This window comes from Tyto alba, unplaced genomic scaffold, assembly GCF_018691265.1.
Source record: "Tyto alba isolate M040663 unplaced genomic scaffold, T.alba_DEE_v4.0 Super-Scaffold_14, whole genome shotgun sequence".
Lineage (NCBI taxonomy): Eukaryota > Metazoa > Chordata > Aves > Strigiformes > Tytonidae > Tyto > Tyto alba.
In genome coordinates this window covers 549125-572482 of record NW_024881276.1, presented here as the reverse complement: position 1 = coordinate 572482, position 23358 = coordinate 549125, and the positions used below count along the sequence as shown (strand labels likewise).

The following is a 23358-nucleotide window of genomic DNA, read 5'->3' as shown; positions in this document are numbered from 1 at the left end:
CATCATGGAGTAAGAACGAAGCCTGACCTGCAGAAAGTAACATGAACTATCCATGCTGCAACTTCCAGAGTAGACCATGTCAGAATTACAGTTTTTCCCAGGTTTAAGTCTTCCCTGAATTGGGCTACATAGGAATTTCAACAGTCCCCCTCACATCCCACTGACTGCAAGGTCATTCTGGCTACACAAACTCCATAATTCTCCTTTACTAAATAAAAATGTCTATATGCTTTTTTTTTTTTTTTTTTTTTTTTTAGCTCCACACCAAGACAGAAAGAGGTATCAAAACCTCAACAATTTCCCAAAATTGATAGCTCAGTGTTCTGCTGGGAAATACTTCTTTGCACAGACAGTGAATAGGATTTTCCAGGCCAAGTGTACACCTGAACTCTCCGCCTAGAGTAGGCACCTGTGATATGCCTAAAGGCAGCACCCGAGAGGAGATGTCTAAAATATATCCTCAGAAACTCTGTTTGCCTCCACCGACTATAGAGAGACAACTGTTTTTATACTGTCTCCTAAATGATGGCATCAGGCTATTCTCACTTCATATTAATGGCTGTTTAAAATGTGAAGCGCAGACAGCAGGGCTGGAAATTTTCAGGGTGTGTGTATATAGAAGCACATCCAGTAAACCAAGCCCCAGAGAAGCAGGGTGTTAAGCACGGTACTTTTAGTTCTCCTAGGGCAGGAGGTGATTCATCTGAAAATAATGTGGCACCTTGTCCTTCTCTGAGTGGGTCCTTGAGATTTGGTAATAAGCACCACAACAGCTCCAGGTGTTGCCTTCACACTGGCCTCAAGGGAGACTCTACCAGCTTTGCCACGAACCAAATGTGACCTTCCTGCATCTGTAACATCAAACCAGAGTATTTCACCCATGCCATTGTACTGGGAACTAACCTCACGAGAGCGAGGTACTAGCAACACAGAAAGACCTTTGGTGGGAGCTGAGCATTTCACGGTGTTTGGGATGTCTCCTCTTCATTGCTCTGCTTGTTTCAGATTTCAGGGCCAAAAAGTCAATGCTCTCACCATGCTACCATGGTTACTCTGTGCTAAGTGGAATATTTAGTGTTTGGAAGAAGTGGGATGCATGAAATGGAGACCCCTCACTCGCATAAGGCGCTTCCTCACTTTTATTCTAAACAGACACAAACACACAGAAAACACGGGAGAGAAGCCGTATGGTAAAATGCCTGGGCTCCAGCCAGCCCCAGCACGGAATAACCTCTCTTGAGCAGAGGAAATGTCTTCTGTATTTCTGGCCCACTTATTTTGCCACTGATGGAAATGATGCCCCCACAGAGCTGTGCCAAAGCCTCTCTAACAACATGCAGCAATTTACGGTCGGCTGCGGCGATGTCCTGGGCTCCCCGTGCCAGAGGCCCCGCCAGCGCCCGAGCCCCTGGGCACGGCCAGCACAGCACCCCCGTCACCACCGTCCGAAAGCTGCAGCGACGCCGTTACGCTCCAGGCATCCACGGGAGCCAGCGTGGCCACACACCATCCTGTAAGGTGACACTGTCTCTACTCCTCTTTGTTTGGTCATGCAGCCATCTGTAATGTTTGCTAATTCATTCAGGAAGATATGTGGAATGTAATAGTAATGTAATATTAATCTGAGACTGTTCTTCATCTGAGAAAGACATCTAAAAAGGGAAGAATCAACGTGTGGAAGAAGTGATAAGACAGACGCAAAGACCTGAGATATTACTGTTACATCAAAGCAGAAGAACATCCTAGCAGTCAGACCCAGTTATAAATGCATCCTGTATCTAGAACACAAAAGAGGTCTGTGATTAAATTGGCTACCATAAAAGCTGGAGTTCACCAAACATAAATGTACCACTGGGTTACAGTACAGACGTGTATACTTTAATTGGCCACCTTCTGTTTCTATGTGGTGAAGTGTATCTTTTAACTCCACTTCAAATGTAAAAATGAATACATATATCTGCCTCGAAGTTGCATAGGTATCGGCAGTCAAGGTTGCGAGAGTCTTTAACGTCCACTCACCTTGATATGCCAAAAAAAATAAGAATCGGTATTCACCCTCTTAACAGAAATCCCCAGACAACCATACAGTTGTGTCACTACATCCACAAGTCATACTTTGGTTGAGGTGAGGATCTTCAGTGCTAAACACACTACATCCCCCTGACTCTGTGTCATAGCAAATGTCATGTCTTGGACAGTGAATATCACATTACACTCATTAGATAGAGAAAATGAATCTTTATTTGGATTTTTTTTTTTTTCTTTGACTGGGTTCAGTCACCTATCCATTATTTGTGAGCTAAGAGTAGAGATGCTCCTAAATGTATCTAGGTGCAGTTCCTGATTTCATTTATAATGCCTGAACACGGAAGCAACTCCTCTGCCCTCAGGGTAGCACTGGCTTTATATCCAACATCACAGAGAAGAATTCAGCCCTTGGTCTAAGTCTGTGTTACTAAGAGGTGAGTCTTCGAGGGAAAAGCACCTCATCTGTGTTCTCATGGGACAGTCCCCATCAGTGGAAAAGCTTTAGGACAGATACATGTACAAGTCAGCACCACTGGCAAACTGGGTAAGTCTTCCCAGGTGCTTTATAGACTGAGTCAGTTTGGGAAAAGGTGTTTGGTAGGAAAGACCCACAGTTAATAAATCAAATAGGTCTACTGCAAACAAAGGATACTCTGACAAATACAATTTTCCATTCTCTCTTCTTGTATTGATATTTTTAAGCAGCAAACCTCTGACACTGTTTCTCTTTCATACCTCCAAAGTAAATCTGCAAAACCATAAATAATTTGGCATTAACTAGTCAGTTTATTTTTGATTCAAGGAATAAACTTTTACAGTTACAGGTGTTACAGGTCTTTCCCATCTGCAGCCTCACCCGTCCCTCACAAGCTCCTTCATCACGCAGCCTTCACGCGGCTCCCTTTGCTCTGCGCAGCGGTGCTGAGGCTGTCCTGCCAATCCTTGCTGCTCCATGGTGACTCTAATTTCTGGAGATGTTGGTTTTACCAGGCTCTGGAGACTTTTCTACAGCAGGACTGTACAAGCAACAGGGATACTTTGGTGAGCTGGGCGCTGAAGCGCTCGGTGACTGCAGGGTTTGACACCTTGATGAACGCCAGATTGATGAAATGGAGAATGAAGGTGCTAGGAGAGAACAGGTACTCTTTAGTGAGAGAAGACATTGACCCGCCACGAGCTTGGAGACAACAGTTCAACACCCCCTCAGCACACGCCCAGAAATCTCTCATGGAACAAATGACTCCCCGACTATGGTAACAGAGCAGTAGTCCTGGGTAAAGAGTCTTTTCACCGCTTCCCTTTTCGTTTTCATCCTCACAAGTTCAAACCAGTGTGCTTTTTAAGTGTTCTCATTTTCTAAGCTTGTAGCTGTTGTTATTCACATGTCAGCCTTTGTTCTTACTCTTCCTCAGGAATCATCTTCTAGCCACTGCTGGGGACAGGGTCCAGGGTACGTGGACCTTTGACTCAGTACAACCGTGCTTATCTTCTCTAGTTTGCTATCAACCATACTATGTCCCTGAAAAGTCACTTTTTACAATCATATCAAATGAGACCACACACTACTAGGCACCCTCCTGGCACAAAACAATGACAGTCATAATGAACTAATGGCAAAAGATCAGAAGCTGGAGGAAAAAAAGAGAATAAAATAGAAGAAACAAAGTAAACAAAATAGTTTACTCTTTTTGGCTTCATATATTTCTTTAGGGGTGATTTTTTGGCTTTAAGTGATCATAAAAGAAACACTAATGTAGTAGGAAACAAACCTGTGGGAGGCATCTGAAGAATAAAGATACGATACACAGAGTGGGGAAGCAACAGCGTAGATTGAATACATAGCGAGTACAAGTTTGAGTATGATTAGTTCTAGGAATGCCGATCATCCATAGCTACCACTGACAACTCTGAAGCCAGGGGTTTAAAAATCAAAAGTGTGCCTTTGAAAATTAACTTATAAATGCACATCGGCACCTCGATACACAGAAGGAGCATTTTGATTCTTCTTGGGCACCTAAAGCATCTGGAGTCTGGAGTTCACCTGTGTGAGTGTCAGGAAATTTCTTGCCTGTATCCTACAAGCTGACAGCATCTGTCTGCAGTACAAAAACATTGCTGGACTAAGCCACTGAAGGGTACTGTGGCCATACTGCTACCCTGGGCGCATGAAAGATGCGCTGTTAAAAGACTGTTCCCCATCACACACAATTCACAAACTTTATTTTCTTTAGCCAGTGCCTGTGGCCTATATGTACCTTCCCAAGATGTTGGAAGAATCCATTCTGGTCTTGCTCCGAGAACCCAGACAGAATTGCCCTTCCTCTCCACCCTCAGATATCCCAACACATGCCTCCCACACCGGTGGAACTGCACTTGCTTCCCTGGCACGTCTCCATGTTTCGTTCTTTATGGGGAAAGAGTCGGAACGTTTAACACTCTTTCTATGAGCGGACAACCCTGACAGGAGAGAGAGTCAGTGTTGGCCAAGTTGTACTGTACTATCGACAGAAAACCAACGGCTAAATCTGGAGGCTGTTGGGAGCCCTTAGCCACACACAGCTGCACTGAGTAACAGATGCAAGCATAGCTGAATTGACATGAACCGCTTATTAAACAAGCCATGACCAACAGATGGGAACACTGCTTTATTACGGTAGCTTTCTCCAAATGCTGAATGAACTATCTGGAAAACGAGATTGGGAAACAAGTGGGTGCTAAAAATGTGAAACCCTACTGTGGGAAATCCAGCCAATCCACTAGACTGCCAGGTGCCACAGCTGTTACACTCTTGAACCCGACTCAGAGGAACTAGATTTGCCACAGAAAAAGATAGAAAAGGATAATTTTCAAAGGTCTCCCACCTACCCCATATTGGCAGTTATAGCAATTATCAGTGTAATTGCTTCAAGTCACATCTCATTATAAATTAAAAAGGAGATGTGGGGTCTGTTAGCTATGATTTGCTAATTCATCAGTCAGTGCAGTCCGTTACTGTGTATCGTACCTGTACTTCACTCTGAATTGCTATCTGATTTAGTTTTTTACTAAATCACCATTTTGGAAAATCAACAAGGAAATCGTGGGAAATGAATATTGATTTTAGTCATTAGAGAATGGAGAGAAGACTACAAAGACAGGGAGAAGAATTTTTCACATTTACTCAGCATCTGCATCTCAAGATGTCCAAGAGGGAGGACTCTGGAGTAACGGAGCATTTCCAGTGAAGTAGCTCTACCTGTGGAAGCTGTGGTCTCGCACACAGCTACAGAACAAGCCCAGCACCCCTGCTCCTATATAATTCTGACCAGGCCACTCCTAAAGTGCAGTGGCACCTTAATACCCATTATAAACAGTGTAAACGGAATTTGCAGACAATCTTTAAGAGATGATTGAGAACACAGAAGGAAAGTTCAGAGGAGGCAAATCAAGTTGATTGACAACATGATGGTTGGTTGAATCTATAATATACTACTTCTGGAAGTAAATAATTAATGAGGATGTTGAAAACATGTTTCAAATATTACAAGGAGGTACGACTAGCAGGTATGGACAAAAGTCCTCTCATCTTTCCACTGACAGTAGGATCTTAAAAGTGAAGAGCCGACTGTGGCACGTAAGGGCATACCTACAGCAGCCCCTGTCTCTACTGCAGAGTGACAGCAAGCAGAGATACTGATGTCAGCTTTCACGGGGCTAGCTCAGACACTAAGAGCAATTTAATCTCTGAAGTACTGAGCTCCGTATGCAATAATTTAATGCCTGCAATATAGCCATGCACTTAATCTAACAAGTAACAAACAGTAGCGGGACTGGAATATATATACTCTGCTTACTAGCAGGTACTAAAGTTGGTATTATTGCATCTTCACTCCTACTACAAACATGAGGGGAATTAAGGCAGCATATGCCAGAACATGCTTTATTCAGTTCTTTGCTGTGGAAGCACATGCTGAGACTGATCAGCGTGAAGAATGGTTTCCAAAGGAGGTGAAAGAACCTCATCACGTAGGACATGGAAAAGCAGGCTGGTCTAACACCCAGAAATGCAGCAACCCGGCTCCTTACATGAGGGTTAACTAAAGGCCCATCGGACCTATTCAATCCCTAATATTTATAATTTTCCAGAGCTACTTCTTTACCTCCAAAATCTTCTTCATTGTTAGGCAGTGAATTTCCTCCTCTCTGTTTTACTTCCCTTCTGGAGACAAACAGAAGTTCATCAGGTTCCAACATCCTCTCCCTGGGATGACTTTTGTCTAATGCTCTCCTATTATTTTTCTTTTTTCCCCTATCTTCTTTCAGAATAATTTTCTTTGCTTCTTCTCCTCCATCTTCCACACATGAGTGAGGATAGGGCTTTGTGGTCTCTCTGTCCAGACTAGAAAATCAGACAAGGAAATTCACTAAGCTAAAAGCACACGTATCTTATACTATTTTAAATCCTTTTGTACCTGACATAGATTTCACCTTTTCCCACATCTCACAGCACTGACAAGGATTTATGACTCTCTTGACCATTTGGCAGCGTTATAAGTATCTTACAATTCAGTTTCCCTTTTATTTATAAAATAAGTTAAGGTTAGCCTAAATCAGGGCTCTGGTCCCTAACTCTACCTACCTCTTATGAATCCAGAAAGTATTTGGGCAATAATTGTCTTTTATGGTGTGGGCCCAGAGCAGTGTTTTACTTTGCATATGGAAATTTTTAGTTATGTCTGCAGAGTGCTTGTTCTGCCATAATTACTTCTTATCACTGTGATTGAAGGAAAACACCCCAAACAGATGCTAGCATCTGATCTTAAAATCACGTGAGCTCTATTAGAACCTCTAAAAATTAGCGAATTAAGTGTGACCCCTAGTACACACCACATGAACATCAAAAGACAATCCCAAAGAACCCAGAGCTGAAGAATTAGCCAAGCTATCGCAGTACATCTACGTCCTCTGTGGACTGTCTGTCGGTAGAAGAGCCTGGGCTATCCCTTTTACCTTTTTTTCCGTTACTTCTACAGGACTTAGCACACAAGAATTGTCTCTTTTTGAGCTTCTAATATTGTATTGCATTCAAACTTTTTGTTTGATTTCTGATTAAATTATGCTTCTGCTTTGTTTCTATCAACAATGTCAGTATGTTCTCATTAGATCCGTGTGCACCCTTGAGCAATATGCTGCATTGTTCCCCTCTGGTAAGTATGACATGGGAGGTAGGTATCTATTTGAGAATATAATAAATTATAAGTTTCAGCAGGAAGCACACTTCCATGCCCTCTGAAAGGTAGGGGCTCTAATGGAAACTCCAACTCAATCTAGGCTGGAGCACTGCCATAGCACTGCTAATATTAGTAACCAATTACTGTGTAACTAATGAAATACAGTTGTTTAATGGCTTTGACTGTACATCTCCTCATAAAAGGAAAGCAATCATTCAGCACGGCGTGGTGGTTACACAAAGAAACAAATATAAAGTAAAATCACAGCCAGTAACAGCTTCTTATGATGCAGCCACCGAGCTAATGTAGTCAATGCCCAGAAGAGGACATTCTGTATGTCTATACGATACTAAAGTGACATGTTAAGCGGCGGGAAAGGAGTAAGATTTCACTTTACAGGTATGTGGCTTTATAGAGAACTCAAAACCTAGCTGAGAGCAAGCAAATCTGAATAAGTGCATCAGCAGTGACTGACTTCTCAATGCTTACAAAGCAACTTACTGTAGAGAGTTACAGACCCGAGAAGTAGGAAACTTAAAAGACTCAGCTACAAAAGCTCTATAGTACCAGGCTTCTATCATTTGTTCTTGGAACAGAGACTAAAATTCAGCAGAACCAGATATGACATGTAATGTGGAAAATGATGGAGAGAAATATATTACCGTAGATTATAAAGTTGGGAATGTGCAAAAGAAGGCGCTGTGATTCTGGCAGCAAGCTGTGGGACACCGTGGATCGGCAGCAATCACCGAGGTTTTACTGGCACACCAAGGCACTTCATCTGCGTACCTGGGGGTTAGGTCTGTTGCCTGTATGCTAAAAATTACTATTTATGTAGTTTATCCGATGCCAACAGAGGACCCTGGGAATCCCAAAGGCTCGAATATGTCTAGTTCAGGGCTGTAAGTGGGCGTTTATGTTAAGAAAGTCTCGGTTTCAGATGTTCAACTCTCTTTGTCATTTCTGATTAGCTGCTTTACACATTTCACCGCGCTCTGTGCTGTAGGTCCTGACATTCAATACACATCCATGGAGCCAAAGCACCTAAATGCCACTCTCAGAGCTGCCAAATGCTCAAGTGTTTCTGCTCTGAGCCCCGTGACGTCCCTTTGTGTGTCTGGGCCTTGGTGCCTTTAAAACAGTAGCAATCAGAAGTAATAAACAGCATTTGAAATAATATTCTTTGGAGGTGTTTCTTGTGTTCCTTTAATGGGGGTAACTGGAGGACAATCTGAATAGTGCTATCCTCAAAAAAAGAGACATTTTGCAGTAAAAACACTGTAATTTCAAATATGGTGGTTTGTTACTAAAATCTACAACTGCTGCAAGAAAAAACAGAAACAATGTAGTGAAAACTTCAGGCCTTAAAACAACTGTAAGACATAGGTGTGCTCAATCATTATGCTTGCAAAATTTATGCTCCATTCCAGGCCATGCTAAAAAATGTTTTAGTTTGGTTTAAAAGGGATAAAATGAATGCCATAACTGAGAGTCCACTATTTTGTGCTGTGGCAACAATATTGTTTGGAGTATTTTATTTAGATTTCATCAATATAATTTCAGTCATCTGCTAGACAAACTGGCCAGTGCATTTACAACCAAATCAGTGTTTACTAGATGGAAATAGTATATAGAACTTCACAATTAACATGGCTTGAATATGTGGTTTCACATACTATTTTACCCAGAGATCTGCCAGATTCGATATCCCTTTATCTGAAATGTAGATCTGATGAGTACATTTATTTCTCATTTGCAAAAATTTACTGCATTCATTTCAGTCAGTTCTCCAAAGAATTCCTCTGCCGGTGAATAACCCAATTTCTCATCATTTGTGCATAACAATGGAAAGTCAGCTTGCAAATAAAGTCTGTTTGGAGAATGAATATTAAATTTTATATTGAAGCACTCAGTCATGAAACAAAGCACGGAGAATGGAATCCACTCTTATTGCTTATGCATTTAGACACATCTTTTCTTAATATGGTCCCTCATTTAGAATATAATCCAACTCAGTGGAAGGTAAAGGCCTCCGCTGATTTTGCTGGAACTCAGCTCAATTATATACCTGTCTCTTTTCAACTGGTTGTATGCATTAAGTAGGAAACCATGGTCTTCAGATTTACTTTTTGGTGAAAAGAGTCTACTGCCATGTAGGTGATGTGGCCTGGGAAAAGGCATTGACGTATTTCCAGATTTGGAATTCTGCTCAGTGAAGAGGGGGTGTTCTCTCGTTTATGCGCTGTGACTGCAAGCTGGTGGAAGAGCAAGTTTCAAACTGCACTGGAATCACTACTAGAAAATGTGTGAGAATCAGGCTTGAATCAGTGCTGCTTCTTCATTCCATCTTTCTCAGCGAATCCATAGATCAGCCCACAACTGGTACCCCCACCCATCATTTTCAGATGTAATCTTTAAAAAACTGATCATCATATCATCATCAACCTGAACTTCTGCAAAGCATTTGACGCTGTCCCACATGAGATCCTTGTCTCTAAATTGGAGAGACTGGATCTGATGGACAGACCGCTCGGCGCATAAGGAATTGGCTCGATGGCCACACTGAAGGAGTTGTGGTCAACGGCTCGGTGTCCAAGTGGAGAGCAGCGACGAGGGGCGTTTCTCAGGGGATGGTGCTGGGACCAGCGCTGTTTAACGTCTTTGTTGGAGACATGGACAGTGGGATTGAGTGCACCCTCAGCAAATCTTCCGGCAGCACCGAGCTGTGCGGTGCGGTCGCCACGCTGGGGCAGGGATGGCATCCCGAGGGGCCTGGGCAGGCTGGAGAGGGGGGGCTGTGGGAACCTCCTGGGGTTCAACAGGGGCAAGTGCGAGGTCCTGCCCGTGGGTCGGGGCGATCCCCAGCCCAAATCCAGGCTGGGCAGAGACTGGACTGAGAGCAGCCCCAAGGAGAGGGACTTGGGGGTGTTGGTTGATGAGAATTTCAGCATGACCTGGCAATGTGCATTTTTAGCCCAGAACCCACCCGTGCCCTGGGCTGCAGCCAGAGCAGGGGGGGCAGCGGGGACAGGGGGGGGATTGTCCCCCTCTGCTCCGCTCTGGGGAGACCCCCCTGCAGTGCTGGGGCCAGCTCGGGGGCCCCCAACAGCAGAAGGACCCGGAGCTGCTCGAGCGGGGCCAGAGGAGGCCACGGAGATGCTGGGGGGGCTGGAGCAGCTCCCCTGGGGGGCCGGGCTGAGAGAGTTGGGGGGGTTCAGCCTGGAGAAGAGAAGGCTCCGGGGGGACCCTGAGAGTGGCCTCCCAGGGCTTAAAGGGGGGGCAGGAGAGGTGGGGGGGGGGACTCTGGGTCAGAGGGTGGGGGGATAGGACAAGGCATAATGGCTTTAAACTGAAAGAGGGCAGATTTAGGTTACATATAAGGAAGAAATTCTTTCCTGTGAGAGAGGTGAGGCGCTGGCCCAGGGTGCCCAGAGCAGCTGTGGCTGCCCCCTCCCTGGAAGGGTTCAAGGCCAGGTTGGACGGGGCTGGGAGCCCCCTGGGCTGGGGGAAGGGGGCCCTGCCCGGGGCAGGGGGGCTGGAACTAGGTAGGCTTTAAGGTCCCTTCCAACCCAAACCAGCCTGTGATTCTATGATACTCTAACATTTCAGTAAAAATTAAGAACTTCTAAAATTGCCTTTAAAGGTAGGATTTGTCGTGTTCATGCAACCTCTTGGGAAGAAATCTCCCGTGGCAGAGATTACACAATTCTTTGGCAGCAGTGCCCACACTATGTTGACATACACGGAAGCATAAACCCTTCAGTCTAGAATCCCTGTGGGATATCAAGACAGATGGAAGATTCAAAAGAGAGGTACATGTTTTCTCACACAAAATATGAAACAGTGCAGCTCCTTCTGGGAAGAGGGTATGGATGAGAAAGGTTTACATGGGTTCAAGAAAGTAACCACACAAATTTGTGAAAGAAAAATCCATCAAGGCTGTTTAATACAGAGACTCCAACTGTGCTTCTGAAAATCCTTAAATCACAAGTTGCTGGAGATTGGGAATGTATTCTGGAGAAATAACCCTAGAGAATTGTTCTGATCTTATTCTATTTCCTAAGATCTGTTGTTGCTAGCTGTCAGAGATTGTTGGTGCTCCAAAGGTTACTACAATCCAAAGCGATTTCAAATGTATTAAACTAGAACTAAATACAGGATGAAATAATAATCCGGAATTATTTGGAACCATTGCACATTCAGTGCACACCCCACACCAAAAAAAATGTTACCCCTGCTGTATATAAATTCTGCAGAACTTAAGTAGGGGCTCGCTCATATTCATCCCATGTGCTTTCTCCCCATCATTGCCATGATTTAAGCCCAGTAGAAGATTCAGTACCTTAGAAAGAACTTGAGATTTATATCAGAATAAAGTAAGGTCTACAACAAATAGAAACTCCATCTCACCTTTCAGAAATCCTCTAACAGCTTCCTGGGGCTAAGCTTCAAACTATCAGAACCCACCAATATTTTCAAAACTAAAATAGGGCAATAAATTGCCAGATGATAAAATGTTAGGACAGACAGTTAATGCTCTTCTGATTGACACGCCTGTGGGTCAACTCACTTGGTTGCATGTGTAGAGCAAGCCAGGTCACAACTGTAGTTCGAGTACTAAATAAAGAAATCCAACAGCATAGCTGAACTCAAAGTGCAACATTTAGGATTCACATAAGACAAGTTTTGCATTTTTAGGTTCAAGCATACTCACGTCATATAATCCACCATCTGCACCATTCTTATATACCGGCAGGAAAAGGCATACTTTGTTTGGCTGGTTTTAATAAGCCTGCTTCTTACACAGTGTTCCTGCAATAACACATTCAACTAATTTAATTCTAAATCTCAGAAACAATAAAGATACATAGGTATAAAATGTCAACTGTTTTAATGTAACTGTAATCAGCCTCTAAATAATGAAGATAAAAGTTTAAAGTACAAAGCACATTTTCTTAATATCTACTATGAAAAATGCAGTAAAATTATCATTATGGCTTACAAACAAACAAACATAATGAAATGAATTGAAGATTATACTGACTGTGATAAAACTCGCCATGTTTCTCATTTTAGCAGCATGAAGCTTGCGAAAGCCACTGCATGGATTACAGGGGAAAGAACAGAGTATGATTTAAGAATAAATTATCCTACAGAATTTCCTGGTTCATGTCTATCACACGAGCTCTTCATTAAGCCCCGAAATCTGATTTACTTTGGCTAGCTGGAGACAGGGACTGGGACAGTGAGCTCATGAGCCTGGAAAGTTGTATCTGCCTCAGCAAAAATAGAGCAACGGCCGAGCTGGAATCACCTTCCAGCTTTACTCACTCTCCTGCAGTTGAACATCAGAACTGTGTAGAGTTTGTCACCCACTTCCACCCTCTTTGGTGTTGCTATGACAATGGCAGGTACATAATATTCATTTCCTGCCTGTGTCCCAGTTCTGGCAAACACGTAGTCTCCAACCTGCACAGCAGGAAAACATCGGTTTGCAAGAACAGTTTATCTTATGAGTTTTACAAGACACAAAATCTAAATACTAAGCTATTTTTACATGAATCATCATGCTAACATGTTCCCATGCTTCTGTGTGGATCTTTACAAGAAAATAAATACTTGGTCCTTACATGTAGTGATCACTCACAATTTCTGCTGAGTCAGGGAGAGAACACAAAGCAAAAATAAAGGACAGAGCCCTGCTAAATGTACAGGGCTCCACTAGCAAGTCAACTGAATGAGGAAACTCTTACAACTCTTCATTCCATCGGACTTTGTGCAATTTATGTTTTTAATAAGCTTTTAAACCAACCTTGGGAATTTTAGAGAATTCCATATGTAACTGACTTACACAAAACAATTTAAAAAAATAATAAAGAAGTCACAATTCTCTATCAAGTTCTGCAGATCTTCTCTAGAGCTGTATGTTCCCCTTACAGAATACCAGGAACTACCAGATCAGGACTTGCCTTCATTTCAAACGGCAAAAAAAGGCAAGTCTCTAGTTTTAAGTGTAACAATTATAAAAATGCTTCTTGTATTCAAAACAGCTGTATCCATTCTATATCCATCCTGTAGCCATTATTTCTTATGTGTAAAATAAGAATCACCTGAAAAAAACAACTGTGATTACAGATAGTCAACTGTTAAAATGGAATAAAAGTGGTTTTTTTTTTTTCATTACTGCTATATTCCTTAGTATAAGATTATCTACTGGATTTAAAGCGTGCTGTGAAAAACAAATGGTTGTAACCTGCTGAACATCACTGTGTACAAAAGGCTCTCCTTGATTTGTAATCTGTGTGCTGGGAAACAATCATCCTGCTCATAAATAGCTCACCTTTCTTCTATAGGTGGGCAAATACTCATGTTTTATACAGAAAATAATATAGAATTCTAAAAAAACAAAGGAATAGGATTACAATGAAAATAAGCTCCAAACAAATGAAAAATAGCATGTTGAAAATAGCATATTACTACCACTAAAAAGTCTTCTTTAAAATAAATAGATGTATTTAAAGATTAAAAGAAATCTATCCTTTATTTTTTGTGTGACCAAATGAACAAAATAAAAAACGCATATTTGCTGTCATAAAAAAATAAATACAATTTTTGACCTGCAGATATGGGCATGGCATAGCACCTCCCACAGGTATAGTGAACTTCACAGGTACAATCCGGGTGTCCCCGTTGCTGAAGTCAACAAGTGCACAGGTAGAACTGATATTCTTTACTACAGTTCCTAAAACACAACATAATAAAATATTAGATTTTTTTTTTTTTTTCACCCCTTGTGGAATTTTTTTTAAATCCTATAGGCTGCCACACATCACTGAGGTCAAACATGTCTGCATTATACATTCTTCATTTTCATTTGGCTAGGATAAGCTGTGCTAGGGCAACAGAGAAATCTGTACTTAAAAAAATATAGAGTCTTAGTAACCATTCCTAGTATTGCCATGAAAACAAAACAAAGAATGACTTTGAAGCCCAGGTCTGAAATCTGTACACTGATCAGGAGAATGATTGTTGACATAATGAAACTATTACCACAGTTAAAAATAGTGCAATTTAAAAGACCCAAACAAGTCGAGGTAACACAAAAATAAACACACATACACACACACACACGACTTTCTTAACGAAACAGAACACAACTTTACCTACCAGTCACTCTGGCTCAAAACCCAACAAAAGGGCAGAAGCATTTACTGAATTCTTTGAATGCACGCACACACGGAACTCGGCTTTTGCAAACGCTTAACAGAAACATTCAAGGAAGACATCAAAGATGGGTGGGTTGATACTCTTGGATACTCAGTTATTTAAAAGGATTTTCTTCCATACTCTTCTTCCATAAATGTATCGTTGCCTTCCAACTACAAAATGTATGTCTTTTTATAAATGTATATATGTGCACACACAAGATATATATTCATTTTTGATGAATATGCACATGTAATATTAAATCTGATTAAGGCAGAAGTATCTAATTATGACTAAAATTAATGTTTTATCAGTATTAAGAAACTCTAAAAAATATTTAAGATGTGGACAAAAATGTATACCTGGATAATAAAATCCTGTGACATCTGATCTTGCAATCACCTTTTGGTTTTTGTGAGTCACAAATACTTGGCCTTTTTGTCTTTTTTTAGACTTTGACTTCACAGCTCCTTCTTCAAGTCTCTGTAATTTGATACAATTATTTTTTCCACAACAGGTAAACCAGTCAGTCTCAATCTATATTTTGGAATTAATTAAAAATGTAGGCAATGCAATGTTATGATCTCTGCAGATAATTCACAGTAAACTAGAATGGTTTTAAATATTCAAAATAGTTATAGACGGAGGAAGTGTTGTTACAGGGAGTACTCACAGGCAAGATCATCTAAGAGTTTTCACTACAAAATCCTGGTTTACATGGCCATAACAATATCTATATTTCCAAGTGTTTAGGCAGAAATTTACTTTGATGAATTATGGTTCTGGCTGCCACTTTCCTAGAAAAAAAATTTTAAAAGCTGTACAATTCAGATTCAACGATGAGGTAAGGAAAAATCAACTGATTTTGCAGAATAAGTGAAGGTGCCATACACATTCACCTTGTCCAGATCTGTGAGTCTTCACAATAATCTTATTTTCATTAGAAGTACCTCACTGTATGGAATGACTGATTAAAAAAATCAAATACAGAATTTAAAAATGTTTGAAAAAGTCTTGAGGTGTCTATACCCCTAAAGAATATAAACTATATCAACACTTCTGTTTTTCCAACTCGGACTAAACCAGCAGCTCTTCACAGTGCTTAGCTGACCGCTTGAAGTACAACTTAACAAAGGCTCCTTTGAGCACCAAGACTTACAGCTCCACAGACATAAAAAGGTATCTGGGTAAACCATTTACTTAATTCTTCAGGCTCCAAAGGGACAGCTGCTGCTGAATATTTATTATCAACTAAATTGTAATGCTTGACTAATAACTTGGGCAACTTCCAGAACTCCGCATTAATCCAAATACTAAAGACTGCGCAGGCATCAACAATGAGGATGCTAAATCCGGCAGAGTTCAGGTGGCTAAGAAATACAGTGTAAGTCCAAATCCACCTCTGCTCCCCCTCGTGCACCCGTTAGGAGTTCAGCCCAGCTAACCCAGACGCTGTCAGAGTGCCCATTTCTCAGGTATTGTTCTCCGGTATTTTTATTACAAAAGACTTTCATCCTGTTTAGCTCTGCTTCTGCTGAAGGCAATGCAGTAAACCACATGAGGTTTAGCCAATAGCTGCTGTATTTTTAAATTCCTACAATAACTGAGAATGGATAGGAAGACTATCCACAGCCCTCCATGTGTCTTGGCTCTAACTTTGGCTTTTCACAATCCTGACAGCTCCAGAGCCAAGCAACCACTGCTTTTCCCAGCATGTCAGTGCCAACAAGCCCATTCTGTGTAGACCACAGTGCATTTCTATGAAAAAGCCTAACTTTTTGTAGATATATATCATCTGGCCAGCAGGTTATTTCACTGATGACAATGGAAAATTTGACCAAACACTTCTATGTACTTATAACTTTTTTGTTGTTGCACTATTTGGAATGCTTGTTTTTCCCTTGTCTCCCTAACGAGACACAAGAACAAAGGCAGGGGATGCCAAGCTGTTTAGGAAACATATGAATGCAAAGAAGGTATCAACAGACAGTGATTAGTGATCCTTCAACAGTGAGGAGGAATGAGGAGTGTAAGAAATAGGACACCAGGAAACAGAAGAAACTGGCAAGGGAGATCCAGAATTTCCGTTCTTGTAAAGAGCCACGTCTCAGCTATAGGTATTTAATTAGGCATAATGAAATCAGTGGTGGATGAAATACCTTTTTCAGAAAGAACAGACTCAGTGAGCCACTAGAGGTCCCTTTCCACCCAAGTAAACATGCTTCACAAAACATATTATGCTTATTAACTATTTTAAATTATCTTTAATCACACGGTGACCATTCAGTAGGGTCACAAACAAGCGTAAGCCTGGCACACTCAAGCTTCCGAAAGGAAACACAGTACTTTTAAAAGTACATTCTTAATGAGAGTTAATCCTTAACAATGAAAGCAGCTTTCTTTCTCTGCAGAATCTGAAGTCCATTCATGTGCAGAAACAGAAATATTTAGTATGAGAATAAATGTTCTCCAACACTCTCAAAGGCCAGATTATAACGCTGGGGAAATAAACACTTTACATGAAAATATCACAGCCATTAATGGAACACACCAAACTGTCCTGGAAGCTACCACACTTGGAGAATATCAACGCCATGACCCCAGCAGACCCAAGGTTGTCTAATGAGAAGTGGGTAGGGGACCCTGAAAAAATTCTTTGACTAGGTGACATCATGTTGTAAACAGCTTTATACTTCAGTGAGAAAAAAACATCATAAGAAATGATGGCTGACTATTATGCCTGACAAGTTCAAATAGAAAACAGATACAATATTTTTAGTCAAAGCAGTTACTTATTAGAAAAAAAACAACCAAACAAAGAAAACCCAAAGTAAATAATACATTCCTCATTTTTAGTATCTTTAGATGAAAGCGGAGTGCCAGCCTGAAGAGGAATATTTTTGTCAACCCATGCTTTAATCTGTACAGCAAAAGGAACTGAGTAAACTGAGTAAAATACAGTCTACAATTAGCCCTCCAATTAGGTAATCATCAATGTTCAGTGGTCTATATTTTGCTTGATAATAACTAAATGAGTTTGCTCATTTCCCAAAGCATTTACTTCTTGCATCACTAGAGGTGTTCAGTCATCTCCCGGCCCTGCGCAGATGGACGTGCACTTCATCCTCCCGCAGTGAGGCACTGGCACACCTTACCTTTCACGGGCACCTGCAAACGCAGTACCCTGAACACAGCTCCCGGAGCAGGTCAGAGCACAGAGGGAGGGTAACCAGAGCCATAATTCAGTTGTAGGCTTAAACAGAAAGCTGTAGTAGCAAACACATCCAAAAAGGATTGCTAATTCTTTTATGAAGTTGTGTAGTAATTAGGAGCCCTTAAAAGCTAAAAACTAAGGGGTTTTATTTTTAATTTAGTAAAAAAAAAAAAAAAAAGCAGCAGGAAATTTAAAAGTCTGCTTTGTTGAGTAGACCTCCAGGATGATTGTGATTTTTCTACCATCTTGCAGTGACAATTTTCATTCAGTGCCATATGAGCTATTTCCTGTATTTCAGCCGGCAGTTTACTTTTTTATACCCATTTTGTAGACAGACATCTCACTTGGAGAAACCTCCAACAGCATTTTTAAAAGGCTCCCCAGGTTTTTCTGGGGTTTTTATTTCACTTTTTTTATTTTTTCCACCACATAAACAGAACTCTAATTACATCTGCACTTCTGCCTCTCACTCTTAAAGCCTTTCAGGGGCAGATTAGTAATTACTGAAGATGGTGCTCTGATTAGGCTCCTAAAGCAGGTTGACTCAGGATAAGTGATTGCACAATGTTAATCACATCATGTCTGAGAGCACACATTGGTTGTTTCAAGGCAACAGTAAAATTACAGTCAACAAATGAAACATGAACATGTTTCCTCTGCTCTTGTATTGGGATATTACATAGCAGAGGTAATTCCATAATCAAAATAGCTGTATTGGCAATGTGGTATTTTCAGACTAATGGAAAATTAATCATCATCTGTTATTTTAAGATATTCAAATGTTTTCAAATGTATGGTCTTAATCGAAAAAAAATTCTCAAAACCTACAGAAAACTGAAAGTAATCCTTTCTATAATCACTGATGTTCACACATGGCCTGTTCTACCATAATATATTCTATTCAATTTAACACAAATAATTTTTTATAACTTATAGTATGTAAAAGGCACAGCTCATCATGAAAACTATTGTTGATCTTGATGAAAAGAGAGGTATGTCTCAGTCAATGAATATCAAATAAAATATTTTTGCTATACTCTGGTAAGCAGAGAATATGGATACTTGGTATAATTTACAGTTGTAAAGTTCAACTGTACTTTCCCGTTCATTGCTGAGAACTCACAGTCTAGGACTGTGCTGGGCTCATTTGAGTTTCACTTAGCTTACCTCTTCAAACTGATGTATGTTTGTGTATATATATATATATACACATATTTGTGTACTTATACATGCATACCTCAGGGAAAAAAAGAACTATTATGATCGTTTGATTATGTTTTCTACATAATATAAAGGATAGGACTTTCCTCAGCATTCACTGCAACTAAGCCAACCCCACCTTCAAGTTCAGTAAGAGCAGTTTCCCACTCAGTGATACAAAACAATGAACAAGAAAGGGAATATGGTAACATATGAGCTTTATGATTAGTTCTTTACTTGTTTTTACTTATTGTCTATTAGAACTTAAAGGTTTGAGAACAGTTTTTTCTTTCTTATTAATTTCCTAGAGAGCTTATTTTAATATTACCATTGACTCTGCCTAGACAGCAGTTCTGCAGAGGCAGCAGTACTCTGAGTGAAGCAGCGTTTGGTGAGGCTTTTCGACGAAAAAACTTGAAACCAATAAGAGAAATGGTTTGTTTTTTTCAGAGGTAAGTACTTTGAATTTCAAAGCATCAATAGCATATATTGAAATCTTTCCACTGGGGAAGATTAAATCACTTTTAAAAACTTAAAAGGATGTTCTTAATTTCCCTGGGTATTCATACTCATATCTTGAAGGTAAAACCATGAAGGTAGAATCAATTCATTTTCAAAAATGTTCTGGAAGAGTGAAAATAATAATAGGAGAATACAACACTGTAACCTAAGATATGTTTTCTGACCATATACACCACCACAGAAAAAGAGAAAATTAAAAAGTATGTTCTCTCTTCCAATAGGGCAGCTTAAAATAATTTACTAGCCTTATTTTTACACATATTGCTTCATGTATTTCTATACTCATTTCATTAAACCTCTCAAGAGCATTCCAAGTAAAATCAGAGGTTCATCTTGAGGGCATATATCTATCTTGATCAAAAATCACAAACTTCAATCACAGTTTCAGAGCAGCTAGACTACTTTCTGCTACTGTATTATTAATGGAGTGGAGAGAGAACTTTGGCTTGCCAAAAGTAGGTGTCCACTTCAGGATGAGCTCCAGATGCCACTGACTCCATCCACAACACTGTGAGATTGGCCACCAGTTCGTGCATGCCTTCATTTTATGGACAGCTAAATTTTAGTGTCCAAATATGAAGCTGAATCTCACCTCTCCATCTTTTCTCTTACGAGAAAGATACCACAGAAGATTACAGTGAATTACTCCAACGTTACAAGATCTTTCAGTCCTGTTTATTAAATATTAACCTAACCACAAATCTTATATCATAATTGTCTTTAATATATCTCTTCTTTCTCTTCTTTCATATAAATCTCTGCTGCCATTGCAGAGGAGATAAAGATACTTTGCTCAGATTTGTTACTAGGAGGCTCGATTTCTATGGCTCTCTCAGCTTCAGGACTTCTGCTTCCCCAGTACATAGAAAAAGTCATTGAAAGCTTGCTCTCTTTTTAACTACCTTCTTTCTTCTATCCATTTGTACAACATCATGCTAAATGCTTACTTTATCAGCTATAATCATGGAAGAAAATTAATCCAGAAGCACATAGGGAAGACAAATATCTGGGGGGGGGGAAATCACTTCTAATCTATTACCTTTTTATTGTTGCTTATGTGTGATTCTGAGCTTTTCTCAGCTTCCTTTTTGACAGCTTCCTGAAGATCAGAGGCTTGTTGTATATATGTTAAAGCAGCCAGTATCTCATCTTCTAACAATATTACATCTTCACAGGAAATTGGCCATCCCAAATTCTCTAAAGCCCCCAGCAAAGCTTCTTTATGCTGCATATATTGGACTGGTCCATCCTCTTTAAACCTTAAAAAAATATATTTAAAAAAAAAATAGTAATCACAAGTAGGAAAAATTTTAATTTTGCCAATGCTTTACAAATAAAATCACAAAGCATAAAAGCAGAATGAAACATAAGATTCATCCAATCTATCTTCTATATACCACAAGTTATTGTGTTTTATCCAGCTACTGTTGTGTTTAGTCAAACAATCACATCTGGCGTAGCCATATCTCATGGGAAGACGTTGTGGTTTAGCCCCAGCCGGCAACTAAGCAGCACCCGGACACTTGTTCACTCCTCCTGGGTGGGACGGGGGAGAGAATCGGCAGAAAAAAAAAGCGCAGAGACTCACGGGTTGAGATTAAAACAGTTTAGTGGGCAAAGCAGAAGCTGCGGACGCGAGCCAGGCAAAGCCAGGGATCCATCCCCCCTCCCCAGGGGCAGGCAGGGGCTCAGCCGTCCCCAGGGGAGCCCGGCTCCGTCCCGCCTAACGCTGAAGCGGGAAGGCGAACCCCATCGCTTCCAACGGCCCCCCTGCCTCCTTCCCCCAGGTCCTGCTGCTGAGCACGCTGTCACACGGCGCGGGGTGTCCCTCTGGCCAGCGGGGCTCAGCCCTCCCGGCTGGGTCCCCTCCAAATTCCCTGGGCCCCCCCGGCCTCCCCGCTGCCGGGGCCGGGTGAGAAGCAGAAGGCCGTGAGGCTGTGCAGGCACTGCTGAGCAACAGCCAACACAGCCCTGTGTTAGCAACACCGTTTCCAGCGCAAATCCAGGACGCAGCCCCACACTGGCTGCTGTGGAGGAAATCAACTCTACCCCAGCCAAAACCAGCACAGACATCTACAGAGCAGCTCAAGTGGCTGAGCACAGATGTCCGGTGCCATTGTAGGTGTCCTAGAATATGTGAGGCGTCAGTAAACAACTCGCAGATACGACTGAGAAATTATGTAAATCCCTGGCCCTTCTGAAGCAGCAGCCAGAGTGAGGTGGCAAGCATCAGTCTTTATTGATCACATAAAAAAGACAGTCTTCTGCTGCTTATTCCTCTGTCAGTCCTGCACTGCTCAGTTTCACTCAGTGGTCAGGACTTTGCTTCCATCCATGCCGGTGGATGGGTGATGTCAATGTCCACTAGCCTGAAGAGCCAGTTTGAAGCTACATACCAAAGGTACTTATAAATCAAAAGGTGAATTAGGTACAGTCACCTTGTTGATAAAAGACAAACAAACAAAACCCTCAAAAATCCAGAACAGGTAGAATTCATTACGTCTTCAATCGGCAGTAACATACTTCTTTTTAGTACTCAAAAAGTAGCTCTTCTTTTGTGGATCTTCTCTACAGTTTCGACAACATTTTAAAAAATGTGAAACCTAGAACTGGGAATAGTATTTAAGTGTCTCTCTTACCAACACATACAACCATGGTGATGCCTACCATGTTGCCCTACTCTGCCACTGCTTATCTCTCCACTCCTCCAGGAACTGCGTTGTATTGAAAGTTATTAGATTTTGCTCTCTATCACCTGAATGCATTATTAATTCACAATCAATGTCAAGCTAACATCTCCTGAGCTGGCCCTCTCAACCATTCTGAACACAAGCACAACATTACCACTGCTCTAGTAAATTTGGATTTCCCTAGTATCTGAGGTAACATTTTAATACACACTGGCGAACCAGAAAGCTCCTCAATTATTTCAGGACTCCTGTGACCAAGTCTGTAGACTTTGTTTATTACTCTTTCCTTCCAGATTACTAATTTTGAAAGTATGTTGTCATTCTTCTGTAATACACAAACATGATCATTTAAATTGTAACTTTAGAAGAGAAATAGAAAAAATATTTCAATTTCTATGCACCAATAATAACAAACTTAATATGCCTATCTAGCATATTAATTGCTACATTATATACATTACTGGCCATATGCTACCAACAGGGAAATATTTTGGATACCACCCTGTTAATTTCCTGTACTCTACAACTCATTGTCTGTCAACAGACATCTATATCCTGTTGGTTTTTGGTGTTGTTTTTTTTTTTTTAGTTCTATGCTGTTCTTTTGTTTAACAGCCTTTACTTCCTCTGCACCAGGGGTTTTAGTTCTCTTTACTGATGATAGAACGTCATATTTTTTGCTCATTAGCTTAAGTCTCCTTAAAAGCATTCTAGTTTTCATTCCCATTTTTCTGCCTAGGAATATTTCATGCCCATTCAGTTTTCATAAATCGATCTCACATTATTCCCTGAAGTAAATAGATACTAACTTCACTGATGTCAGTCCTGTTTATAGACTCACTAGTTTTCTAAATCAATATACAGAAATAAGGTAGTTAAGGTAATACAAACTTACAGTGTGATATACAGTTCCAGCACATGCTGCAAAGGCCCTTATTATACCAGTACAAACCAGCCACTGACGTGCTCTTTATGGGAGGAGAGAATATTTACCTTGATGCCAAAGGCAATGACACGCTGCCCTCCCAGGGCCCTGCCACTTGACACTGATTAAGAATAGGCTGGTACCATTCAAATGGAATGCAAGTCCTTTTCTTTTAAAATAATCAGTACTGCAAGAAGCGGGTCCAGAATTTAATATTATTCCGTATCACTTATACATTTTTGAAAGTAAGGTATAATTATGAAATATTTGCAAATAAAACCAGTTGGGTACAGAAATAGTGGTTAAAAATTATAATTATTTTATGACCAGCCTTTCATAGGTAAATTAGAAAACCAAAAGTGA

At 40.7% G+C, this 23358-nt stretch overlaps 1 protein-coding gene across 1 annotated transcript in view; it reads right to left on the bottom strand.

Moving 5' to 3' along the window:
• Positions 1 to 2791: 2791 nt before the first annotated feature.
• VWA3B (von Willebrand factor A domain containing 3B) overlaps positions 2792 to 23358 on the bottom strand; it is a 78607-nt gene continuing 58040 nt past the window's right edge. The window contains exons 23-29 of the mRNA XM_042788258.1: positions 20420 to 20639; positions 14807 to 14927; positions 13856 to 13980; positions 12570 to 12707; positions 11953 to 12050; positions 6168 to 6406; positions 2792 to 3153 (exon numbers count right to left, since the gene is read on the bottom strand). Coding sequence (XP_042644192.1) covers positions 2990 to 3153; positions 6168 to 6406; positions 11953 to 12050; positions 12570 to 12707; positions 13856 to 13980; positions 14807 to 14927; positions 20420 to 20639 — 1105 coding nt within the window. The 3' untranslated portion in view covers positions 2792 to 2989. The remainder of the gene's footprint in view (positions 3154 to 6167; positions 6407 to 11952; positions 12051 to 12569; positions 12708 to 13855; positions 13981 to 14806; positions 14928 to 20419; positions 20640 to 23358) is intronic.